The sequence below is a fragment of the Drosophila ficusphila genome, unplaced genomic scaffold (assembly GCF_018152265.1).
Source record: "Drosophila ficusphila isolate 14025-0441.05 unplaced genomic scaffold, ASM1815226v1 contig_414, whole genome shotgun sequence".
NCBI lineage: Eukaryota > Metazoa > Arthropoda > Insecta > Diptera > Drosophilidae > Drosophila > Drosophila ficusphila.
In genome coordinates, this window is record NW_025064328.1 from 8,789,418 (window position 1) to 8,815,226 (window position 25,809).

A 25,809-nucleotide genomic window follows, 5' to 3' on the forward strand; every position below is an offset into this window, starting at 1 on the left:
TTAACTTAAATACAGTTCAATTCAAAATCAGATTTTATGAAATTATGAGCTAAATTACATTTTGAAAGACGGGTCAGTGAAATAAAATAGGGTCTCCCCCATCTGTATAATTACATTAGTTTTCATTTAAGTTAATAATTGGTATGAATATGCCCCAAAATACAACAAGATTTTTACCGACCCTTTTTAGCCTTTCATCGGCGATCAATAATCAAGGTAAACTGTAACAACTGTATTTAGAAGTATGGAATGTATTTGATTTTACACTTTTCATACCTCATCCCTTTAAAAAAAAACAAATGAAATATGAAATTTACAACCAAATTTGTTACGGACCAAGAGATTAAACCGCAAGGTTAAAAACGTTTTTGGTTGTACATAGACATTATTTTCTGTTCACAATGCTGATAACCCTTGCTCTGACACTATCACAGCATATTTTATATACACACAAATTATGGAGAATTTTGGGAAACAATTAAAATCCAATAGAATAAATAGAAAATACATAATTCAAAAATGCGTACTCCAACATTAATTAAAACCTAGAAAATATGTATATTTACAATGCCTATCATAAACTCAACTAAAAGTCTAACATTCATGGGTCTCAGAAGCACTTTCGATGGACGATGCTCGAACCAACTTCGTCGTATTCCATGCCATCGATCCACATATTTTGGAAGCTGGTGAGTGAAGCCAGCACGGATCCACCTGTCCAAACGGAGAACCTGCGGCTGGGACTGGCATTGATTTTAATCCTTACGGACAGGGGCGCCATTTTGGTGAGTTCCTGCAGGAATCTGTGCTCAATGTTCCGAAACATGGTTGTTCCGCCGGAGAGCACTATGTTCCCGTACATATCCTTGCGCAGATCCATGTCACAGTTGACAATAGAGTGATGGGTGGCCTCGTGGATGCCCATCACCTCTTGACCCAGCAAGCTGGGCTGGAAAAGGGCCTCCGGACAGCGGAATCTCTCGGCGCCCAAAGTGATCAACTGGCCATCGGGCAGCTCATAAGTATACTCCTCTTCCCGTAGATTCGCTTCCAGTTCTTTTTCCATTTCCAAGTCCCGGGCACAATCCATGGACACATAGCAAAGTTTCTCCTTAATGTCCCGAACGATTTCGCGTTCTGCTGAAGTTGTCATCTTCACACCCCGCTCCAGGAGCAGCTTGCAGAGGTATTCCGTGAGATCCCTGCCAGCGAAATCCACCCGAATGCAGGCGTGGGGCAGGGCATATCCCTCGTAGATCGGAACTGTGTGGGTAACGCCATCCCCGGAGTCGACCACAATGCCCACTGTGCGTCCGGTGGAATAGAGGGAAAGCACGGCCTGAATGGCCACGTACAGTGCTGGCACCCGAAAGGTCTCGAACATTATCTCCGTCATCTTCTCCCGATTAATCTTGGGATTCAGTGGCGCCTCCGTAAGCAGAGCCGGATAGTCCATTGGATCTGCCCGCAACTGCTCATATGTGTACTTCCAGATCTTCTCCATGTCATCCCAGTTTTTGACCACACCGTGCTCAATGGGATATCTTAGGGTGAGCATTCCTCTTTTGCGGGTCGCCGCCTCGCCAATGATACTATCATCGATCAGGGAGTCCACCAGGACGTTTAGGTGACGGGGTTTTCCCACGATCGAGGGAAAGACCACCTGGGGAGTGTCCCTGGTGGAGAATCCAGCCTTACATACTCCTGATCCGTTGTCAATAACCACAGCGGCTTGTCTGGAGTCATCCTCGCTGCTCATGTCGCCAGGAGCTAGATAAGGAAATGAGTCATTGCATTGGAAATGGTTATTTAGTAAAGGACTTACGGGTTTCTAGATATTTGTTGAGAATGTACTGTGAACGCTTGTCGGTTATATCGATATTGATACGGGAAGGTATGTAAAATGTCGACATATTGTGTACTATGTTTTTGTGTTTAAGGGTGACTGCCGACAGAGTATTTTTCAAAAGACGTACAACTCCTGGGTTATTTGAATGTTGGCGCCTTTAGATGGCGTGCTTCGAGAAGTGTGCGAAATTATCGATTACTTGAAGTGGCACTATCGATAGGTGGAAAATGTACTTACTCTGTTTTTAAATCACAAAACAAAACCAATTATTTTTCTAATGTATTCAAGCGACTTTAAATAGGCATAACAATATAATAGCTGAGTTTCAATAAGTTATATCTCAACAACAAATGATCCCAAGCGGGAACTATAATTACATCACTGACTGTTATAGTCCATTCGATACTTTCAGTTGCCCGCCCATCTCTAGAAGAATTAAATAGTTCAAAAAGGCGAAGCAAAAAACGAAAACGTAAGCTTTGTTTTATTTGGATCTAAAAACTCAGATAGGGAGTAAACTTAATTTGCAGTTGAACAATTCGATAAGATGTTTGTGGCGCGTAGAATAACCCAATCAGCGAGGTGAGTAGCAGGTGAAAATAAGTAGAAAAGGGCCAAATCGATGCCGGCTGGTTACATAAATAGCAACAAAGAGCATATAACAATGGCGACCCTGATCTTGAGGATATGTGCACATATGTAGAACCTAACTAAATCTGAATGTCTTGCAGTTTGGCAGTACGTGGCAAGCACACTTTGCCAAAGCTTCCTTACGATTATGCCGCTTTGGAGCCGATTATCTGCCGGGAGATCATGGAGTTGCACCACCAAAAGCACCACCAGACCTATGTCAACAACCTGAACGCTGCCGAGGAGCAGTTGGAGGAGGCCAAGTCGAAGAGCGACACCACCAAGCTGATTCAGCTGGCCCCAGCCCTTCGATTCAATGGCGGCGGCCACATCAATCACACCATCTTCTGGCAGAATCTCTCCCCGAACAAGAGCCAGCCCAGCGAGGAACTGAAGAAGGCCATCGAATCGCAGTGGAAGAGCTTCGAGGAGTTCAAGAAGGAGCTCAGTACGTTGACCGTTGCGGTCCAGGGGTCTGGCTGGGGTTGGCTGGGCTACAACAAGAAGTCGGGAAAGCTGCAGCTGGCCGCCTTGCCCAACCAGGATCCTTTGGAGGCCTCAACCGGATTGATCCCACTTTTCGGCATCGACGTCTGGGAGCACGCCTACTATCTGCAGTACAAGAACGTGCGACCCTCCTACGTGGAGGCAATCTGGGACATTGCCAACTGGGACGACATCTCCTGCCGTTTCCAGGAGGCCAAGAAGCTCAGCTGCTAAATACCAGAAGTCATCATATATATGTGTAATCTATAAGCACCGGCGGATCTGAGATCCAAATTGTAGTCTTAGTTGCAGATAATAAATTGGTACCAGTCTTGCAACTAACTTGTTGAAAAGATTATTATTTGTATGAATTATTTGAGCCCATATTATTTAAAGGAATATTAGTTGGTAGCCAAAATCTTGCAATCATCTTTGATCAAAAACTTGATTTTAAATTTAAAAATCAGTTATATTTAGTATACTAGAATGTCGCATGATTACGCAAAAAGCTATAGGAAATTATAATTCTTGGCAAGCCTCTATTTAAAATTACAATTAACCTATGTATATAAAATATGATTTGGTGTCTAGTCGGCAAGCAGCGTAAAGCAAGCTGTGCGGAAAGCAGATTTAAAGTTATTTAGTGAACTTGTATATTGCTAAAATGTTATTTCGAGTGTACGTTTACTCTCAGTGAGCGAAAAATTCCCGCAATCTTGTTACGGCATTTTCCAGCACTGCCGCCCTTACTAATGTCTCACCACTAACGGATCAGCTGTGCACAAACAAAAACAAAAGTCAGCCTGCCGCGGAATTGGGGGCGGAAAATTCACATTTCCACCGAGTTTTCCCAAACTTGCGTGCGCGCAGCTGCAAACAATTTTCCAGCACGTTTTTCCGAATGGTGGTACAAACGACCAGCCGCTGGCAGAGTCGTTTGTTGCCTGTTCGCGTAATGGCCATCTTCGAAAATCGTCCGCACTGACGAAACCCAAAAAACGAAACAAAGAAAAAGCCCTTATTTTCCTGCGCTTACGAATACAAAACAAATAGAGAAACATCCTAAGTGCAATAAATATATTTTCTACAATTGTGTTTGTGTTTGTGTGAGGAAACCTGTGAAGAAAAAGGAGTAGCTGAAGTTTAAGTTTCAAAGTGAGTAGTTATCATTAAAATTTTAAATAGTCAATTAAAACGTTGAAAAATAGCCTCAGTTTAAATAATTTTTAAATCATTGTGGAAAAACTTCACTTGACTGTATTCGAAAATTGTGCGAAAAATCAATATTCTACAGCCAGTTGCCCCAGAACTGCGCACGCATCTCCCTTGGGAACTCTAGCCAACTTTTTCGTCCTGTTGCGGATCATTGAGGTCCTTTAGCAGCTGTCCGCCCCCTCTATAACAGCTAAAAATAAAACCTCTTGACTGTTGTTTGCGAATTTCCCCGAGCATATGGTGCAACCTGTCATCCAAAGGTTTTCCACCCAGAACAGACGCATTTATGCGTTGCGACCCACGCCGATGTTATCGCCTCGCCAATTGACGTCAGGAATGGAAATCGAGTTGCCAGGGGAGCTCTATTTGTCGGGGATGTCTGTCTCTGTATCCGTCCAAGTCAAATGTTTGCCGACGGACGGTTGTTTTCTGACCTTTTGATCGGGAGAGGGGAGCGTCCAAAGGGGCAGCCTTCACCTCGGTGCCACTCAGTCATTCAATGCATCCCCATTCAAGTGTCAAATTTGTGTGGGAGAATATCTAGCATACAGGATACAGGATGTCTGCCCATCGTGCGTGGGCGAAGGACCCGCCTTCAAATGTCCTTTTTGCGCATTACATATTTCTAGCGGGAAAAATATATATCTCATGAGTATTAAAACTTCAAATAAAACTTAATATAAAAAATATAAAAAATATTTTAAAATAATTAATAAAATTTTTAGCAATATTTGCCAAGTAAATTTAAATAAGGCAGTCCTTAAGTTATGTCGTACAACCCTCTTTAAAGTCATAATCCACAATCCACTGATACACAATTATATAAAACGGAACACAATAATTTTAAAATATATTTATGTTAAGAAACGGTTTTATACATGTAAAGTTCTATGTTTATAATCACAAATAATTTTTAAATAATATTAATTTGGATAAAAGCTTGATTTTGATGTAGTTCAATAAGAGCATATATGTTTAGCTCTTCGAATCAAGCGGGGATAGAGTGGAGTTATAACTATAAAACAAATATGTTTAATTAAATGTTTATTATTTATTATTTATTGCTCACAATTCGTTCAAAAGTGTGATTATTTTCTGTGTAAAATTGTGCGTCATGAAGGCAGACAAAGGGGTGTTATTAAAGTGACCAGCTTGACAGATAGATCAAGTATGCAATGGATTGAAGAAGACTTAGGCAGCTTGTTGGCTTGTGATTGCTGTTTGCTGTTCTAATAATAGACTAAACCAAGGTTCACAGTATCTTCCCCTTTGAAAAATAATTGTGGTTCATTCTCAAAGTCCATCCTCTCAACAAAAGACCCAAGCAACGCCTTTCCGAACTCAGAGCGAACGAACTGCCTCATAAAGTGTCTTCAAAAGCGACCATGAATAAATAACGCATAATACTTATACAAAAAAAAAAAGAGTAAAAAGAGTAGGACCCACAGGAAAAAGTGAGTGCGCAGTGGGGGCCAAGCAATAAACATAAATTTCCGCTGAACAGCATTAAAGAGGAAAGTGGAAAGAGTTGGGGAAAACTCACCTGGTCGTGCAAAGGCTTCCTGTTCTGACAATTTTCCCTTGTTTATTATTAATTGTGCTAGCCAAGGAAAGGGACCAAAAGCCTGTGGTTTTCCAAAATGATTTATGTTACCTGTGGGCTGCACTTTTAAGTGTTCCTTATTGCAGTTGCCCGTTTTTTCGGGGCGTGGCTGCCTCCCATTGCGGTCTACTTCATCACGTGTGGTCAGTACCCCAAAAAGTAGGCAGTAAAAACTGCTCGGAATGGAATCACTTACTAATCAACGTGTCCTGGCAGCCGCGTGTGTGCAAATTACATCCTACATATATAGAGCGACAGCTAGGCACCGAAAGTTACAACATTCCTTGTCAGCAGTAGGGCTGTTTTGCGTGGCAAATAAAAAACTACAGGGTAAAAAACGTTTACGAAGTTTGTGGTTTATATTTCTTAACTTTACTTGGAGACTTTTTGTCGGGGTGGCCACAGAGTATTTAAATTAACCTCTTGCAAAACTGATTGTAGATATTGAATGAAGTTGTTCAAATTAGCTGAACATATTTCAAACATTTCCTTACTTCAGGAAAAAATTAGTTTATAGCTAGAATTTCTAAAATTTGTTCTTGTTGTTCTTGTTTCAAGTAAAAGTTAAAATTTTTTATTTATTTGTTAAAGTTTTAATATAAATTGATACGTTTTTATTAATTTCATTTGTCAAACAATTTTTTTGCCTTAATTTCAAAAACAATATTTTTTTTTATGTTTTTGCCTCTGTAGCAGAAACACTGAGTAAACAAACCTTGAAATTATGAGAACCAAAAAAAAAAATGTTGTTGGGGGAGCGAAGTAGGGGCCGTCGCAGAAGGCAGGAGTGCTTGCCTCTTGAAAGATGATTCACCACTTGGTTCGCTCTTCCTTCCTTCCTTATTTCTGTTTCTTGCCCTCTGCTCTTTGGCAGTTTCATTTCGATGGGACGCGACTGTGGCCAGGTTCCACACCAACACTCACACGCTTGGCACGAACATTTTCCTTCGATGAGTCATCCGCCATTTCCCTTTGCGGGTGTGTTTGTGTGCGGTACGACTGTGTTTGTGCTTTTTGCGTGGGGCAGGCTGCCTCCAGTCCTTTCTCTTATAAATTTTCTACATTTTCCCTACGCTTTCGTTGCAATGACTTAAATAACCAAATCGCATTTATCGTTTATGTTCTAGACTTAATGGAGTACACAAGCACTCATACATTTTAAGCTTTGGGTATCCTGGGGGCTTTAATAAAAAAACGACGGGGAGTTTTCAATACACGTGTCTCCGTGTTTTGAGTTCTTTTTTCCTCTTTCCTTTACCCTATAAATGCCGTTTTGGCGTCAACTTGAAAATTGAAATATAATTAAATTTAAGAACTGCTTGCAGCTATAGAAAATATGACTCATACGCAGTGGTGTCTGCTGGAGTGTTCGATTTTAATTGCTTGATCCTTACCAAAAGAGTCGGCGAACTCGCTTTTGAGATGATGCAGCGGAAAATTGAAATGTTTTGGCTCGTGAACTGTCATTGACATTCCCTGGTGGAAAATCCTTAAAGCTGCAAGTGGAAAAAAGGAATTGCGCAGTCAACAAAGAACGTCAACGACCGCTTTTCCCATTCTTGCTCATTTTTCTTCAGCCACGCACGCTCGATATTCTTTGGTTTTTTTTTATGTCCATGTGTGCTTTCCTTTCCCGGGAAAATTCTGCGCAGAAATATTAACTTTTGTTGTAAATCCCAGTAAGGTGCGTTCCAAGATCTAAAATAACCGATAAACAAATTTTAAAAATCTCTATACTAAATGTTTTTTTAATAAAAAACTTTTAATATATACTATACCATCACCTAAATATCGCCAAATGCAGCTTTCACCTCAGCGTCATTCGAAAATGAATGAATGATATTTACGTGAACCAAGACGGCGAATACCAAATAGATTCCATAGGTAACTAATGAAAAAACTCCCATTGAGCGACGTGCAAACCCTCCCAATGTTGTGGACCACAGCAGGATTAAAAATAGTCCCATGTTAAGAAATACAAAAGCTAAATACCCATACTCTGCCATCTGGTTTTGATTCGATACTTCTTCACCAACTAAAGTTCTGATGTGGATAACAGTGTTCCCAGTTGCGATGATAGCTATGCATCTGGCTTTATAGCATTCCTAGTTGTACAAACACCAACTACTCACTGAACAAAGGTCCTCCGATGGCGGATGCATATGCCATTTTCGGATATCCGTGCACAGCTACTGCAGTGTTGGTGAAAAGCGTTCCCAGATTCCCAGTAAAAGCCTTCACTGTGGCGCCCATGAAGTCGTCATCTATGTTCAAAAGATTTCCAATCACTTCGAGTACCTTATCGATTTCTGTTGCGCAGAGGAAGATTATGAACATGGAGCCCGTCAGATTCATAATCGTAAACGCCTGCAAATTCGCAACCAAGTTAGCCCGAAAAGTAATGTCGTATCCCTAAAGGATCTCACCCAATGATAAACTGGAGGAACGTCAGTCCGCGACTGTATGATCATTAAAAAGGCTAACGGCGCAGTAAATGCAAGGGAATAAACCCCATAAATGCCTTGGTCCTTCATGGCATAGTACCAAAGAGTGTTTCCCTTGGCATTTATGAGACCTGAAAACGAAACCGGAACCCATTAACTGATCAGTAGTACATCCTTTTCCAATCACAAAATTAAGCCTTTTCTGAGTAATAGTTTGGTGAGCGACACAGAATAAAAATAATACATAATCAAAATAAGTTTAATTTTGCAACATTATTTGCAAACAAATATTTAATTTTTGGGGGTAAAAACCAGTTTGAAGCCTTAAATTGTAAGGTAATGAATGTAAGTGATTGTACTCACACATAAAAACCGAAATGGATAAGGCCGGATTGATCAGGATATGAAGGCAATTTAGCAGCTTGTTCCAGCCATGTTTGTCCATTTCGTAGTCGACCAGCGGAATGTAGAGGGTGCAGAGTAATACCGCCGGAGCCCTGAGCAACAGTAAGACCCGGTTAAGAAGGTCGGCCTTCCGCCAAGCGTTACATTGAATTGGCCTCAGTGCCAGAAGGAAGTCCCAAAATATTCCCTTGTTTCTTGACTGAGTCAGGTCGAACATTTTATATCTGGTCAACTTGCGGTCCACACTTATACGAGGTGTTTTAACCATTCTCCTAGTGGTGAACCTCATTCTGGTTATCGAAACTTTAGTGGATCTTTCATAAATTTCTATCCCTCTGTCTTGTGAATAGTAGTCGTATTTCGCTCGAAGCTCATTGAGTTCCAATTGGTTTTCAATGGTTTCGTCTTTTTCGCTTAGGATACCGATTTTATCAGCAGTTACTAAAGAAGAACACAAAAGTGACTAGAGATCTTAACAAGTTTTTTTTAGTGTTACTCACTGTGTAAAGTCTTTCGCAAAAGGTAAACGTCTGCTACATTAACTAATATGTAGGTTATGTAGATCATGAATACAACTATATTTTAGAAGACAGAGGGAAAATAAAATGATTAATTTTTCGTAACTTTTTAAAACCAATAAATTGTACAAGAATTATGCATCACGTTTCAAAAAGTGCTTACTGAGAAACTCGACCTCGAAGCCAATGTAGTTTGTTCTTATAAATAAATCCATCAAAAGCGTTCCCAAAATAAGAAATAAAATATCGCGAATTGTTTCGTAGGCATTCATCTTGAAGGGGGAAATATAGCAAATTAGACCACCAGAAACCATAATTCCAAACAGGCCAGAAGACAAACTGTTCGCGAAGACGGGTACGCTTTGCTTAACGCTTGCCAAGTTGGAAAACAAATCGGCGGAACTGTTTCCAAACGCCATCAAAGTAACTCCCGCCAAATGCTCGTTCATGTGGAGGAATCGCGATACGGCCTTTAGAGCAGGACTATAGCTGTATAAAAAATACATATATAGATAAGCTGCATAAAAAAATGTATATATAGTTAAGGCAAAAAAAAACCTTGTATCATAAGGGCTTGTCAATGCTTTAAACCTGAAACTTACTAAACATTGATCACGTAGATCAAAAGGACCAGTATCTCAAAGCAGAACGCCACGAACATCGTGATGAAGATGACTTGCTGAAAGCTATTGACGCATTTCAGCTCGCAGGCCAGGAGTCTCATGTAAGGAACTACATTGGTGCTCGCATTACAGTCCACGGCTTTTGTAACGAATTCACACCGCTCCTCGAAAGGAAAGGTGTTGGCCGCAAAGCAACTAACTCTCTGCCAAAAGTTTTCGAACTCCGCGTCCATATCGTTGGGCAAAATTTCCGAAGTAGATTCTTTTGTTGTCATTGTTGTTTTTGTAGTTGGCAAGCTGATGTGTGAAATAGAAAGGAGTGACAATTTTGATGGGATTACTTTGTTGTTCAGTTACGATATTCGCCATAAAACATTTCTAAAAAGTCTGTTCACAATATAAAATTTAAGCTTTAAAAAAAATTGTATAACCTTCTGTCAAAAGTTTTCGAACTACGCGTGTCCATTTCGTTAGGCACAATATCCGATTTCAAGTCTTTACTCAGTATTTTTAAATCATTTATAATAAGTTTTTCGAAAATAACCAAAATAATAATAAATAAAATCATTATAAATAATTAAAATTCATTTTATTTTTCAGTCGAGCATATGACTTAATTTATAAGCAATGCTAATGTGAAGCAATATTTTATTAAACAAACAGGTTGATATACAATTTATTTTTATAGCCCTGTCCTTGTGTCATTCTCAAAGTGAATTAAATACATTTGGTAAAGTTTTTGCTCTGGGAAAACAGAGCTTCCAGTATTTTCCTTCAATATGTCTCGACCAGCAGCCTCAACCTTCTTTTTATACCCACCAGCCCCTTCACTTTTTCGACGTCCTGACAGCGTCGGCGTCGGATTTCAATGTCAATGTAATTACGCCGGAGAAGTGTATACAAATGAAACCTACCGAGTAACATAAAAAGCCAAAGCTTGTCCTGCGTCTCGGGGCGATGGGAAATCAATACAAAGAATTCATTTTACGTCATCAGCTGGTGGATATGGCGGTAGCCATAGCCACTGTGCCGGCAGCGATAGTCGAATAGCGGAATAGCTCATAATAAGATCAAAGATTGGGGAACATGGGCTGCCACAGTGGCTGTCTGAAAAAGTGGACACCTTGCGCCCATAATGAAATTCTTTGTGCCGACGGATGACAGTCGGGTGGACTTACCAGCGTCGTAGATGAAATTTATGAAATTTTTCGCATACCCATATACACCTTACAGCCCACACAATCCACTCTCCTCCTCCCTTCCCTCCCCTCCCCTCTCCGCAACCCCTGCTCTTCCAATTTCGCCCCCGGATTTCTGGCGCATGCGTTTCCACGGAGGCCTGGTCGTATCCTCTGAACTTTCCCAGAGCTCACTGTGTCGTCTACCCTTAACGGGTGCAGTTCGTTTTCGTCTCGAGTCGTGCGCGAATTTATTTTAAAAGGGCCTCCGTTGGCTGGCCATCGATTTTGTGCAGAAAAGCCCAGAGTTTTCCCCTAACGAAAAGTTTTCAAAAGTTTTAAACAAACCGCAGCCAAGTAAAGCAACTTATAAATTCCAAAACAAACTATTTATTTTCGTGGCAAACTTAAACTGTCTCGACTTTTGTCCCTCAAAAAGGAGTGCAAAATTTTCGCTGTTATACAGAAAGCCAGACCCCTACATATACACATATATGGGAACCTATATATATAATCAAGAATCCTTCAAGTCACGAAAAAGCTACGCGGATGTGCGCTTTTGGTTATCTTTTGTTTTTCGCCCTATTGTTAACAACAATTCTGGTGCTGTCCATAATTTTTGCCACCACCTCCAAGCGATCCATGCTGGATAGCTTTATACTAGTATTCAACTACACCCAAGAAGAACAACCAGAGCAAGAAATGCAGCAGCAACAACACGCGGGCTATCAGCAGCAACCACAAATGTTCTTGAAACAGAAAATATTTTAAGTTTTATAGGTTTATAATACCCCGAAAAAAACGAAACGAAACAGAAACCAATTGGTAAATGCTTCAAAATATATTTGCAAAATTTCATCAATTCGCTCGACCAAACATTTCAAAATTCTCGAAAACATAGCCCATTATTTCGTTTTACATAATATTCGCAACTTTTTCCATCACCTAGTATACAGTGGCCTCCAGAAGATTGTGCATAGTGTGTAGAGTGTAGAGATTCCCTGGCTCGGTGTCCATGGCAAAGGCAACTTGAAAATTTATTAATAAAGGTCAAGAAGAACCCAGCGAAGGATATTACCTACGATTGTGTGTGCGCGTGTGAGTGTTAGAGGTCCTGCATATGGCATTAAGTGCCCGCCGTGTTGCCCCGCAGGAAGCCATAAAAAGACCACAATATGACGCAGAGGGCAATAAAAGCAAAGTAACGCGAAGGACCTCGAGTGTTTTTTCGATTCTCAAGAGCAAATGAGGGTTGACAAAGTGAAGAACACATTTTTAAAGCCTTTGCCTGGTGAACTGAGAACAGGACATAAGAAAAGAGGACTTAATATGAAATTATAAAAAATTGCCATTCAGTTTGCATATCATAAAAAGTGAAATAATTACATTACACAAATATTTTGCATATTCTATCTCACTTTCGCTTCCACGCTCTATCTCTCTCTCTCTTTTCTCTCAGCTTTCTCTGTCTTCTCTCCACATTTCTTCTGTCCCGCGCTTCTGCGCAAATACTTTGTAGACTTTTTACTGCAGGCTGTTGCACATTGCTTTGACGTTTTCGTCAAAAAGATATTGAAGAAGCAAAAAAACATAAACAAAAGTATTTTGGTCAGGTAAACAAAGAGAGAGAAAGGACGAGAAAGAGAGGAGTTATCACAGCTGCGCATTGAACACAAAACCATTGGAATAGTTTTAAAGCTTAGTCTCCTAATATTTTAGGACTTCAGTGTACGCAAGTAAAAGAATTTCATTGTTAGTCAAGTGGAATAACTACTAAAGAACAAATAAACAACATAAAGAGTGTTATACGGAAAAGTAAAACATTACAAATTAATACATTTGTAAGTGAACTAAAATTCTTCGGAAATCACTCAAGTTATTAAAATAAAAAAGTGTTGCAAACAAATCGCACTATTTGTGCTATAATGAACCTAAAGGATACAGCCAGCCTTTAAGCCAGTAATTGATTGGCTTTAATTAAAGGTAAATTATTTCCTATACATTTCGGTTTTCTTTTATAAAATTAATGTATTAAAATGCCTTTTAAGGTATCCCCTTCCTATTGGGGTGTGAGTATTTTTCTTTATCCTGCCTTTTGTATTTGCTCGATGACTCATTCGAGTATTGGCCGACACTCGTCTGGTTTTTATTGGAAGCATTGTGGATTGTGGAATTTTTTCCCTTAAGTGCAAGTGTGTGAGTGCTTGATTGTGCGTCTGTGAGAGTCAAGAGGGTAGCGGGTTTAACCACACTATAACCACAAAATCAAAGTTCAGGAATGAAGGACCCTTTTTTTTTTATTATTTAAGTACAATAACGAGACAAATCAACTTACTTTTATATTAACCATCTGGTTTGAGTTTCTGAAATGCTGTAAATGAATTTATGAGAAAAAAAATCATTAAAAAATGTTTATATTAGTGATTCCGCCAAAGCGTTACAGATTTTCTTTAACAAACAGTATTTCTTGGTTATTTGCCAATGGTCTCTTGTAGCTTAAAGTCTGAATCCGCAGGAAAAAAGAAACAATTCCCAGCCCCACCCCTGGCTTCAATTCAAATTTCCCTGGCGACTTGCCGGGGGCATGACTCATAGTTTCGAGCAACCACAAGAGCAAATCGTGGGCAAGTACATAACCATAAAGTTGTGGCAATTACAAAGCGTCAGTGCTGACAGTGGAAGTCTCGAGCCAATTTACAGCCCACTCGAATGACTCGAATGTGCATTAAGTATTCCCCTTGCATTATTTTCACTCCAGTTAACCGGAAACCAGGACACCCACTGAGAGCCAGGCCAAGATGTCGTCGGTTAAGGTGGCGGTGCGAGTGCGCCCCTTCAACTCGCGCGAAATAGCCAGGGAGTCGAAATGCATCATCGAGATGGCAGGAGCCACAACGGGTAGGAGTCTCAAAAGTGTTCTAACATTCTACTAAGCCAAATAATAAAATATATTTTTTCTAACAGCCATAACCAATCCAAAGGTGCCGCCCAACACAAGCGAGTCAGTAAAGCGCTTCAACTTTGACTACTCCTATTGGTCACATGATGTGAGTTTAACCGAAGATCATGCAGACGGAATTTAGTTAACTTGAAACCTTTTTTTAAAGCACCATGATTCCGATTTCTCAACACAAGCGATGGTCTACAAGGACATTGGCGAGGAGATGCTGCAACACTCCTTCGATGGCTACAATGTCTGTATTTTTGCATACGGCCAAACTGGAGCCGGAAAATCGTATACCATGATGGGCAGGCAGGAGGAGCAGCAGGAGGGCATTATCCCCATGATATGCAAGGATCTCTTTACTCGCATTCAGGATACCGAGACCGATGACCTCAAGTATTCAGTGAGTTCAAAGTCCTCAAAACTTTATTAGATTCAAATTGAAAAACACTTCATACTTAAAGGTTGAGGTATCCTATATGGAAATCTATTGCGAGCGAGTCAGGGATCTGCTGAATCCCAAAAACAAGGGAAATCTGCGTGTGAGGGAACATCCTCTTTTGGGTCCCTATGTGGAGGATCTTTCCAAGTTGGCCGTCACTGATTACCAGGACATCCACGATCTCATTGATGAAGGCAACAAGGCTCGGTGGGTTTAATTACTGTACCAATGTATAGCTGTTTCTTAACTAAGTTAATCTTATATCGGTTTTTAGAACTGTGGCTGCCACCAACATGAACGAAACTAGTTCCCGCTCGCATGCGGTCTTCACCATCTTTTTCACCCAACGTCGTTACGATACCATGACCGACTTGACCACAGAGAAGGTCTCGAAGATTAGCTTGGTGGATTTAGCTGGCTCGGAACGCGCGGATTCCACTGGGGCCAAGGGAACTCGCTTAAAGGAGGGAGCCAACATCAACAAGTCCCTGACAACTTTGGGCAAAGTTATCTCAGCTCTTGCGGAGGTGGTAAGTTGTGAATATTTGACACTTGAAAGATAAAAGACTATAACTACACTTTCTACTTACGCTGCCTTGCTCCTTCTCAGTCTGTAAGTTTACCTCCAAGTATTAATCAGTTGCATTTTATACTAAAAAGATAAGCAAAATTTATTCCGAACAATTTGGAATTTCTTAAAGTTGTTATCGATGTTGCCAGGATATCAAAAAAATCGATTAAATCAATTATTTTGCAGTCCTACCCCTTACAATTAGTAATGTTTTTTTTTATTAATTTGGTAGGCTTCCAAGAAAAAGAACTCCAAGAAGGCTGACTTTATTCCCTACCGCGATTCAGCCTTGACTTGGTTGCTACGTGAAAATTTGGGAGGTAACTCCAAGACGGCTATGATTGCAGCCATTTCACCAGCAGATATTAACTACGACGAAACCCTCAGCACATTGCGGTAAAACTTCTTGTTTTTATGAAATAGAATTCATTCATACCAGATTTTAATAATGTATAATAGCTATGCTGATCGCGCCAAGCAAATTGTGTGCAAGGCTGTGGTCAACGAAGATGCCAATGCCAAGCTTATTCGCGAACTCAAGGAGGAGATCCAGAAACTTCGAGATCTTCTCAAAGCCGAGGGTATTGAGGTGCAGGAAGGTGAGTCTTGAAATAGTGTTTACCATTTGGATTCAGTCGAAGTACCTTCAACTAAGCTAGAGTACATTAAACCCAGCTACACATCCAAAAATTACTCGCTACACTTGAAAACCGAAACACGAAAACCCTGTCTAAGTTAGTTCTAGTTCTAGTCTAGTTATGCTAGAAAAAAAAAAAACAAAACCAAACCCAAACCTATTTCGTTTAGGACCCGATGGCAAAGTGGTGTGTGAAAAGCGCGATGCGAATAGTAAGTAAAGCCAACAGAAACTCAGCGCTAATTAAACCAATGGCTTCACATGCAACAATTGTTATTCAATAAATATGCAAAAATGTACAGTGCGTTTCAGAGCTTTTGGGCGAGCTGATATACCAAATATCTTCAAGATCCATAGATGTTGGAATATTTTATGGATGATTAATTTAACGCCATTTCTCTTAATACTTTCCTTCGATCAACAAAATAGTTGTTTATTACAACCCGAATATTCCTTTTGGACAATGACAGTTTGATGAATAGTTTTGAAACGCACTGATATTGTAGTTTAACCACTGCCAAAAATCTTACATATATCTCTGTGTGTATGTCTGTATTGTGCTGTATCGTCAAAGCTTCCAAACAAATTGCTTCAGGACGAATATAATCTTATCTATCCCATACGATAATCACAACCGAGTCCTCTTTATGTTGCCTTAAAATATACCACGAGACTTAAATAAAACTGTTTAATAATTTATTTGAGTTGCCAAAGTCCAAAATGAAAGACAGGCACCAACTCCCCGCGGTCCGCACTGCTTTTTTAGGCTCGAAAGTGCGAGTGGACATGCCAGAGTTATGCAACAGTCCCCAAAAACCATAACCCATTGGCCAATGCTTCGTTCCGTAAAAAACAAAAATATGAACATTTCTACCCGATATATCTTTATGTATTTCGTAACCGTATAACCTTAGCACGCTTATCACTGCGCTTGTGATCAATAAATGGCCCGTAGTTCCTCGTTCTAATTGGTCTTTCGAATTTACAGAGGATGAGCTCACCAAGTCCACGGTGATCAAGTCGCCCACTAAGTCGCGTAATCGCAATGGATCCACCACGGAGATGGCCGTGGATCAGCTGCAGGCCAGCGAGAAACTCATTGCAGGTTAGTGCCTCTAAAAAACTATTGTATTTTTTTGTTTAAATAATGCTCGTTACATCCCTCTTACCCTTCGAAGAATTAAACGAGACTTGGGAGGAGAAACTCAAGCGAACTGAGGAGATTCGCGTGCAGCGAGAGGCGGTCTTCGCCGAAATGGGCGTGGCCGTCAAGGAAGATGGCATCACAGTGGGCGTGTTCTCGCCCAAGAAGACACCCCATTTGGTCAACCTAAACGAAGATCCCAATCTCTCCGAATGTCTGCTCTACTACATTAAGGAGGGCCTAACCAGATTGGGAACCCACGAAGCCAACGTTCCCCAGGACATTCAGCTCTCAGGATCGCACATCCTCAAGGAGCACTGCACTTTTGAGAATAGAAACAGCACCGTAACCCTGCTGCCGCACAAAGATGCCATTATTTATGTAAACGGACGCAAGTTGGTTGAACCAGAGGTCCTTAAGACTGGGTCCCGTGTGATCCTGGGCAAGAACCACGTGTTCCGTTTCACCAATCCGGAACAGGCCCGTGAACTCCGTGAGAAGATCGAGACGGAGAACGAGGCGGAGAACGAAGTGGAGAAGACGGACACCCAGCAGGTGGACTGGAACTTTGCCCAGTGCGAGTTGCTCGAGAAGCAGGGCATCGATCTCAAAGCCGAGATGAAGAAGCGATTGGACAACCTGGAGGAGCAGTACAAGCGGGAGAAGCTCCAGGCCGACCAGCAGTTCGAGGAGCAGCGCAAAACTTACGAGGCCCGCATAGACGCACTGCAGAAACAAGTGGAGGAGCAGTCGATGACCATGTCTATGTACAGTAGCTACTCGCCGGAGGACTTCCACCAGGAGGAGGACGTCTACAGTGAGTGGAGATCAATCGATTCGCGAGTGCACTGCTGTAACTATTTTGTAATCCCCAGCCAATCCCATGTACGAGTCCTGCTGGACAGCTCGCGAGGCTGGACTGGCTGCCTGGGCCTTCCGCAAGTGGCGCTACCACCAATTCACCTCCTTGCGAGACGATCTCTGGGGCAACGCCATATTCCTCAAGGAAGCCAATGCCATTTCCGTTGAGTTAAAGAAAAAGGTGAATAGATGAATAGGTTGTCACAAAAATTAAAGATTGTAATATATTCCCTTAATGAATTTCCTTTCTTAAATAAATGATCTATAAAATCCTAACTATTTCATGCCCCATTTCAGGTGCAATTCCAATTTACTCTCTTGACCGACACCTTGTACTCACCGTTGCCACCAGAGTTGGCCTCCAGTGTGGCTCCCCTCCACCAGGAGGATGAGTTTGGGGCACCACCAGTGTCCAAGACGTTGGTGGCCGTCGAGGTCACCGATACCAAGAACGGAGCCACCCACCACTGGTCCCTGGAGAAATTACGGTAGGTGATTCAATGTCCGATAATCCATTTGAGTTCCTGCTCCTCCCTCACATTCATTCTTCTTTGCACCTTGGTTGAAGTCTTAAATTTAAAGCTGGCTTTTGATTTAAGTTAATTGTACTTTAAGTTGATACGTGCATGGTGGTTGTAGTTCATGGATTCTAGTTTCTATCAAATGCTCTAGAATTTGTTGGTTAATTTTGTAACTTTGGCTGTTAACGAAGCGAAAACCAAGCCGCCACCATTTACGCTCCAAGACTCATCGCCATCATTCGCCAAAAGTTCCGACAGCTTGTTAGGTTTCTTTCAAACAAATGTTGATTTGTACTTTTTCGGTTGTTTTTTTTACTACGAATCCCCGAACCCAACACACCCACAAATCGTGAACCCCAATCCCACCCGAAATCATTTTCGTACACCAAACAAGCTATCGCCTCGAGCTGATGCGACAGATATACAATGTCGAGAGCCCGCCATCGTCCATGCTGTTCGATACGTCCGGCATGGAGGCGCTAAGCGGATGGATCGCACCACCCAGCCAGGATTCACATCCCGGCCAGCAGTCGCAGCTGCTCCCAGTGGAGTCACCAGTCGAAAGCGAACGGGGCCGCCTCACATTGGCCAATCTGATACCTTCTAGGTTTGCTTTGACCGCAGGTTTCATTTGTATATAGACGTGTAGAGACTATCCTTAGTTGTAGTTGCATGGCTTTACATATTTGGCTTATAATCTCCGTTGGGTTTGAGCTTCCTGTGGCGCTGTCCCTGCACCTCTCTACCTATGCAACTTAATACTATTATTTATTCAAAAATGAAGTGGTTAAATCGTATGTCTAACTTCTTGAATCTGATATTTTAGGCAACGCTTGGAGCTGATGCGCGAGATGTACCACAACGAGGCCGAGATGAGTCCCACCTCTCCGGACTACAACGTGGAGAGCCTCACTGGCGGGGATCCCTTCTACGACCGCTTCCCCTGGTTCCGCATGGTGGGTCGCTCGTTCATCTACCTGAGCAACCTGCTCTACCCGGTGCCGCTGGTCCACAAGGTGGCCATTGTCAACGAGCGGGGAGACGTGCGTGGCTATCTGAGGATTGCTGTGCAGCCAGTGCTGGATGAGGAGTCGATCGACTTCAACAACGGGGTCAAGCAGTCAGCTCGTTTGGTGTTCAACGAGGATGATGCCAAGCCCAAGTATCGAGCTCTCAACGAGAAGGATGATGTGCAGCGGTACATTGACAACGGAGGCTTAGACAGCAAGCTGGAGGGTGGGTCTTTGATGGTTTCACTTACTTGTCATATGAGATTTATATGTATCCTCTTTCGCAGAACTTGAGGATGTGGATTCTGGCCGTGGCATCGACTCCAACTCCGCTTCCGAGTGCCATGAGAACGCCGAGGAGCCCGGCGAGCATCTGCAGGTGGGCAAGGAGTTCACCTTCCGGGTCACCGTTCTCCAGGCAACCGGAATTGGCGCTGAATATGCCGACATCTTCTGCCAGTTCAAGTAAGTAATCTTTTAAAAATTCCCTTTGGGTATGTGGTTTATAAAAGGTTACCTTTACAGCTTCTTGCACCGCCACGAGGAGGCTTTCTCCACCGAGCCGGTTAAGAACTCAGCTTCGGGCGCTCCTCTAGGCTTCTACCATGTACAGAACGTAAGTATTTGCTATAACATTTAATCGGAATACACTCTTCATATTGGTTTTATGTTTTAAAAATAGATTACTGTTCCTGTGACCAAATCGTTCATCGAGTACTTGAAGACCCAGCCCATTATGTTCAAGATATTCGGACACTACCAGACGCACCCGTTGCACAAGGACGCCAAGCAGGAGTTCGTTTCCCGACCACCACCACGTCGCATGTTGCCACCGAGCATTCCGATCAGCCAGCCGGTGCGCAGTCCCAAGTTTGGTCCGCTACCCTGTGCGCCCACCTCCACGGTTTTGGCCAAGCACGATGTTCTAGTTTGGTTCGAGATCTGCGAATTGGCGCCCAACGGGGAATACGTGCCATCGGTGAGTTGGGAGTAACAACCCTATAAGTTCCCTATATGTTATTCCGTTTTTCCAACAGGTTGTGGAGCACAGCGATGATCTTCCCTGCCGCGGACTGTTCCTCTTGCATCAGGGCATCCAGCGACGCATTCGAATCACCATCGTTCACGAGCCCACAGCGGAGGTGAAGTGGAAGGACATCAACGAGTTGGTGGTGGGACGCATTCGCAACACCCCGGAGTCATCCGACGAGCAGGACGAAGACGCCTGCGTCTTGTCGTTGGGTTTGTTCCCCGGCGAGGTTTTGGAGGTGCCTGGGGATGATCGATCTTTCTACCGATTCGAGGCCGCCTGGGACTCGAGTCTGCACAACTCGGCGCTGCTCAACCGCGTCTCCCAGGGCGGTGAGACCATCTACATCACCCTCAGTGCTTACTTGGAGGTGGGTTAGAGTACATTTCATCTGGGTTTTATACTAATTAGTCTCCTGTTCCTAAGTTGGAGAACTGCGCCCGCCCGGCCATCATCACCAAAGATCTGAGCATGGTAATCTATGGACGTGACGCTCGCACCGGGCCGCGCTCCCTGAAGCACCTGTTCTCGGGACAGTACCGCAATCCGGAGGCCAACCGCCTCACCGGAGTCTACGAGCTGGCGCTGCGCAGAGCATCCGAAGCAGGTAGTCCAGGTAGCAATTCTCATTGTAGTTGTACTCGTCGTACTCAGTCCGCTTGCACTCGCTTGTCGAATCCCCAGAGCTGGCACCCACTCACTCGTTCTCTTCTCTTGATGCCTTTTGCAGGTGTGCAGAGGCGCCAGCGTCGGGTTTTGGACACCAGTTCCACGTACGTGCGCGGTGAGGAGAACCTGCACGGCTGGCGGCCAAGGGGCGACTCCCTGATCTTCGACCACCAGTGGGAGCTGGAGAAGTTGACCCGGCTGGAGGAGGTTGGCCGCATGCGCCACCTGCTTCTGCTGCGCGAACGCCTGGGCATGGACACCAACCCGAATCCGACCACCAAGACCGAGAAGGATGTTTGCAACCTGGCCGCCCGAGCTGCCACCTCACCCGTACACATGGTCATTCCGCAATCGCCGCAGACGCCGGTCAAGGATCCGCAGCAGATCATTCCAGAACGCGAGTACAACCAGCGGGAGCAGGAGCTCATGCTCAAGTGCTTGAAGCTGGTGCAGGGTAGGTTGGGATCGGCTTTCCCAAGGCTTCAGATACTGATTTCTTAGTCTCCTCAGGACGCTACACCAAGAGCGAGGCCAACGATACGCAAACCCAGTCGGATGTTTCGCCCAGCGATGAGGGCTGTGCCGACATGACCGTCAGCTGCATCTCCAGCAACTCAATGGAGTGAGTAGTCGTTTAGCCACCCGTATTCGCACCACATGCGCACCACGACCAACCATCTTAGTTAGCTTGCATCCATCGGCTTTCTTGGTTTATTAGAACAAACGAAATTGGCACGACACCACAGCACACCACCCCTCCATCACCTCCATCACACTAACCCAATCACCCAATCACATTCACTGCATTATCCGCCTCAGAGGAACACCCTGTAGACCCCGTTCTTGCTCTGGACAATCCCCTTGGGGCAGTCGGTACGCAGGGTGCAGGCCATGCGCGGAATGTTGTAGACATAGCCCGGCTTGCAGCGACATGGCGGTCCGCAGAGCGGTACGCAGTACTTGGAGCGGTACTCGCAGGTCTCCGGACAAACACCGGCACATCCCACGTTCGTGGAGTTGTGACAGCAGCCGAAGTAGAAGGGCTGCTTGATCAGCTTCTCCTCGGGAAGAGGCTTTCGCTTCCGGGCTTTTATTTCAGCCGGCTGGTAAACAATCTTATGTTCCGCCTCCAGGCTGTCTTTGAATTCCTCCTTTTTACGGGACTTATCCAAGAACTCTTCCTCGTCTATCAGAGCATCCAGGGGATCGATGGTGCGAGCTGTGAAAAAAGGTCGGGTTTGAGCACCTTTCTCTGAGCGTTCATTCGGCCAGGTCATCTCGGCAACCAAGGTGGCTTCTGTGACTTCATCCGGCCAGGTCATCTCAGTCTCGGTGGTTTCATCTGCCGCAGGCGAATTTTTAAAGAATAATCCCATAAGGAGTAAAGATAAGCAAAGCTGAGGAAAAGCCATCATTGAAGAGAGTTTTGAAACTGAGCTCGAATTGTTCCACAAAATACAAAACACTGTTCCACCTGGAACTTCTGTGAAATCGGATTCGCTTGGGTCAGTCAACTTATTTCCAACAAGTTTCCAGTAGTTCTGAAACTTCTGTGAAGACCAGATAAGGGAAATGAAATCTTTATTTTGCCATTATAGAATTATTACAAATTGTAAACCGATAGAGACAAACTTATTCAAATTCTACTGAAACACGCGATGAGTGTCTACAACTTGCTGTTCAATATCTTGAGGACAGTCAGATTTTAAAACGCAGAGCAGAAGCTTTTCATCAAAGACATATCCAGGTTTGCATTTGCAATTCACACCGCAATAGCTGGGGCACTTGAGCGATTTGAAGGCACAGGTTTCAGGACAGACTCCAGCACATCTCGCCATAGAAGCGTTCTCGCCGCAGATACCCGGAAACGGATTCCAAATGTACTTCATGCGACCCGGATCCGGGTCACCTTCATGGCTCAAAATGTGTTCCTCTGCAAAGCCAGTTGTCATCAAAGAAATCATGAATACAGCTGGCAGCAGCAGCAAATAGAGAAACTTCAACTCGATCATCGTACGAACAAAAGGCAACTGAAGCTATTCAAAAGCCTTTTAAGCGAGTATTGCTATTGCTTCCAGCTGGTTCCCTGTAATTGCCCCCATTCAATCATCGCAGCGCAAAAACTAACAGAAACCCCACACCGAAACCCATTTTCCTAATAACTCCAGATACTCAAAAACAAAACTTCCAATATTTTATTTGTTTGTTTTCCTTTTCGGTTTCTTTTACACAATTAGAAACAACAAATTTGTAATTCGACGCAGGTAATTTTCTGTTCTATCCAAGAACCTAAACCTAATCCAACACTTCAAACGAGGCTCTGGCTAATTAAATTAATTTCCGTACACCAGGTTATGTTCACCGGATCGTGCTGATGCCCCCAATGGATGGGAGGCACCTGCTCCGGCCACTCAGCCGGCTCTGCCCCTCCGTCTTTATGTGCCGGAGTTGGAGGAGATTCGCGTGAGTCCCGTGGTCGCCCGCAAGGGTCTCTTGAACGTCCTTGAGCATGGAGGCTCTGGCTGGAAGAAGCGCTGGGTGGTAAGTTTTCAGCTTCTAACCTTAACTAAAGAGTGCAATTCCAATTTAATATAATTTTGAAACAGATTGTTCGTCGCCCTTACGTGTTTATCTACCGATCGGAGAAGGATCCCGTTGAGCGGGCCGTCCTCAATTTGGCCACCGCCCAGGTGGAGTGCAGCGAGGACCAGGCGGCCATGGTCAAGATACCCAACACATTCAGGTGGGTTTGAATTCTCATTCTTTAATTAAAAAGTATTGATGGATAAAGTCGTAATTTAAACAAAGAAAGAATTATATTTTAACGCAATTAGTTCAGATTTTAATATGACACTTTATATTTATTATTATACTTATGAGTTATCTTTGATATTAATCAGTTATCTTCGAATATCTTTACAGTGTTGTGACCAAACATCGTGGCTATCTGCTGCAGACCCTTGGTGACAAGGAGGTCCACGACTGGCTGTATGCCATCAATCCATTGCTGGCTGGGCAGATCAAGTAAGACGAACTCTAAAGTTTCCTCAATTAAGTTACTAACTTATTTATTTCCCTAAAAGATCACGCCTGGCGCGACGAACTTTGGAGCCGGCCAGCCAGACGGCCTCCCAGATTCAGGCCACCAATGCGGCGAATGCGAACAGTGCGAGCAAATGAGATACGATCACGATGGAGTCCGTTTTGGTTTACTGAGACGCAGGCTATGGCTGGCTGCAGCGCCTGAATATCGCCCGGCGGCTGGTCAGGCGGAGATCGCAACCCGACTAGGGGGCAGCAGCCGGCAAATGATTGAAATAGCTTGAGGGATTCCATCGGAAGTAGAAAGTAGAGGATAGATTGTTGCTAGGGCAAAGCTGAGGAAGCAATTCAAAAATCGAATGAGGAAATCACAGATTATGAGACGAGAGAAACCAAATGCAAAGCGTACGTAATTATTAAGTAGTTGAACCAACCGTTTATGGATTATTATGTATTTCGAGATTAGTTGGCCACGGCCAAAAAGTAGGCACCAGCAGTTCCAATCAGACACGATAGCCTACTGTTTAGAACCCGTTTCGGTTAAGTTTCTTGACAATTTTGTAAATAGTTTTCGTTGGATTCGATTGTATAAATATTTGGTATTAGTTAAAAGATCGTTTAGTTTGGTTTTCCACGTGATATTATGTTTATCAGTTTAGTGTATGTTGTTTTCCCAAGTATGCGACAATTATGTAAAGCTTGTAATGCAAACCAACACACACGTTTATGCATTTTAAAGGAGCAAACTAAAGCAAAATACAGACATATATATAATGGAGGAACTATATATATAAAGAAATTAATGTATAAAACCCTATATATTTGCTGTTTATACACAAATTTTCATGTACTTGTATCTTGTATTGTTTAACTTAAACGAGCAGGCAACCGCCGGAGTAAATATGATACCAAAAATATGTGTGTGTTAAAGAAAGACCGTACAGTATATAGGATATAGGAGTCGTGAGGTGTAAGCTCAGCAGAATTGCGAAATCTCTCTATAAAGGTAACGATTATTGTTAGATCTATACGAGTATATATACAAGCAGCAAGCAGTAAGAACTATATGCGAATGAAACTATTTTACACACAAGAGTTACAAACCATCAAATCGGCGCTGCTATAAAACGGCTGCCCCACATTGTCAACTGTTGACGGCTTTTAAGGCTTCTCCCCCGCAGACACCCCCTCCCAAAAAACGAACAGTTTCGCTTCTACAATGCTCCCACTCGGAACCACCTGCTAAAGCTTCAAGCAACAAGTTACGTAACAACCAATTGTAGTTTTGATAAGAGTCTTAAATTAGTACGCAATGGCCACCTGTACATTTCCCAACTAAAAATTAAACCGAAATTTTGCTTTGCTTGCGTGAAGAATTGAAAATTTGATTTGCGTTTTGCGTTTCGGTTGAAGCACGAGCTTAGGTCAGGTAAATGGATCAATTGGGGCTTCACTTGTGCACGGATCACAAGCCACGAAGCTCCCAAAACTTGTTGAAGGGATCGCTTTCGTTTGTGTCCGGAAAGGACACGGAACGTTAAGCGATCGTTGCTGGATCGGATAATACGTATTCCGTTGGGAATCGTTTCGGAACTGAGTCGGCGTTTCTCGTTTGAGTTAATTGTAGCAAAATGTAAACATTTGTTAAACTATTGAATTAATTTCGAATTGTAACATATTAGAGAATTGTAATTACAATAATCATTATACGAGCATATTATATGATACCTATATGTATATCCTATTTTGGTCAAGTTTGAATTTACCGACAACAAATTGCACACACCAAAAATAAAAGGCTATAAATTAGCAAAGCGAGTTAACGAGCATGGAACTCAACTTATATATGCGTATATGGTACAATACATTTCAAAATCTATCTAAATATGTACATCGGCTATATATCAATGTATGTAAGAGATGATTGCCTGGCATTTGTGTCGAATGTCAGAAAAATGGGCAGAACCAATGCGGAGCAAATTAAAGG

At 42.9% G+C, this 25,809-nt stretch overlaps 7 protein-coding genes across 19 annotated transcripts; 3 read left to right on the forward strand and 4 right to left on the reverse strand.

Annotated features, from left to right (window-relative positions):
- Positions 1-534: 534 nt before the first annotated feature.
- LOC108090474 (actin-like protein 53D) lies at positions 535-1,948 on the reverse strand. The gene is made up of 2 exons (XM_017189170.1): positions 1,826-1,948; positions 535-1,770 (listed from the first exon to the last, which is right to left on the reverse strand). Exons 1-2 carry the CDS (start codon positions 1,911-1,913, stop codon positions 611-613), a joined length of 1,248 nt encoding a protein of 415 aa, XP_017044659.1. The 5' UTR covers positions 1,914-1,948; the 3' UTR covers positions 535-610.
- A 310-nt stretch (positions 1,949-2,258) lies between these two features.
- Positions 2,259-3,307, forward strand: LOC108090475 (superoxide dismutase [Mn], mitochondrial). Its single transcript, XM_017189171.1, has 3 exons — positions 2,259-2,321; positions 2,380-2,431; positions 2,581-3,307. The coding sequence occupies exons 2-3, from the start codon at positions 2,397-2,399 to the stop codon at positions 3,197-3,199; spliced, it is 654 nt and encodes a 217-aa protein (XP_017044660.1). The 5' UTR covers positions 2,259-2,321; positions 2,380-2,396; the 3' UTR covers positions 3,200-3,307.
- Positions 3,308-3,730: 423 nt separating this feature from the next.
- Positions 3,731-25,566, forward strand: LOC108090419 (kinesin-like protein unc-104). 10 transcript variants are annotated; one of them, XM_017189078.2, is made up of 27 exons: positions 3,731-4,120; positions 13,710-13,849; positions 13,916-13,998; positions 14,059-14,298; positions 14,360-14,544; positions 14,612-14,867; positions 14,948-14,950; positions 15,141-15,304; positions 15,368-15,507; positions 15,716-15,757; positions 16,534-16,650; positions 16,724-17,506; positions 17,565-17,731; positions 17,848-18,038; positions 18,898-19,307; positions 19,369-19,546; positions 19,607-19,697; positions 19,764-20,060; positions 20,119-20,481; positions 20,538-20,727; positions 20,842-21,234; positions 21,291-21,402; positions 23,018-23,044; positions 23,132-23,321; positions 23,387-23,523; positions 23,703-23,804; positions 23,864-25,566. In XM_017189078.2, exons 2-27 carry the CDS (start codon positions 13,750-13,752, stop codon positions 23,958-23,960), a joined length of 5,058 nt encoding a protein of 1,685 aa, XP_017044567.1. In that variant the 5' UTR covers positions 3,731-4,120; positions 13,710-13,749; the 3' UTR covers positions 23,961-25,566. The 10 variants fall into 10 exon arrangements, with proteins under 10 accessions (XP_017044567.1, XP_017044570.1, XP_017044572.1 ...); XM_017189081.2 differs by having other exon boundaries at positions 20,538-20,718; XM_017189083.2 differs by lacking the exon at positions 23,018-23,044.
- Positions 6,887-10,060, reverse strand: LOC108090422 (mitochondrial sodium/calcium exchanger protein). Of its 4 annotated transcripts, none has more exons than XR_001771348.2 (9): positions 9,753-10,060; positions 9,314-9,639; positions 9,133-9,207; positions 8,591-9,073; positions 8,210-8,358; positions 7,916-8,150; positions 7,568-7,863; positions 7,178-7,481; positions 6,887-7,066 (listed from the first exon to the last, which is right to left on the reverse strand). XR_001771348.2 is itself a non-coding variant. In XM_017189089.1 (8 exons), exons 1-7 carry the CDS (start codon positions 10,046-10,048, stop codon positions 7,568-7,570), a joined length of 1,860 nt encoding a protein of 619 aa, XP_017044578.1. In that variant the 5' UTR covers positions 10,049-10,060; the 3' UTR covers positions 6,887-7,481. The 4 variants fall into 4 exon arrangements, 2 of the variants coding, with proteins under 2 accessions (XP_017044578.1, XP_017044579.1); XR_001771347.2 differs by having other exon boundaries at positions 7,131-7,481; XM_017189089.1 differs by having other exon boundaries at positions 6,887-7,481.
- Positions 11,327-12,934, forward strand: LOC108090425. Its single transcript, XM_043208375.1, has 2 exons — positions 11,327-11,776; positions 12,671-12,934. The coding sequence occupies exon 1, from the start codon at positions 11,501-11,503 to the stop codon at positions 11,720-11,722; it is 222 nt and encodes a 73-aa protein (XP_043064310.1). The 5' UTR covers positions 11,327-11,500; the 3' UTR covers positions 11,723-11,776; positions 12,671-12,934.
- Positions 21,464-22,246, reverse strand: LOC108090423. The gene has a single exon (XM_017189092.2). It carries the CDS (start codon positions 22,193-22,195, stop codon positions 21,596-21,598), a length of 600 nt encoding a protein of 199 aa, XP_017044581.1. The 5' UTR covers positions 22,196-22,246; the 3' UTR covers positions 21,464-21,595.
- LOC108090424 lies at positions 22,345-22,970 on the reverse strand. The gene has a single exon (XM_017189093.2). The coding sequence runs from the start codon at positions 22,790-22,792 to the stop codon at positions 22,424-22,426; it is 369 nt and encodes a 122-aa protein (XP_017044582.1). The 5' UTR covers positions 22,793-22,970; the 3' UTR covers positions 22,345-22,423.
- Positions 25,567-25,809: the final 243 nt, after the last annotated feature.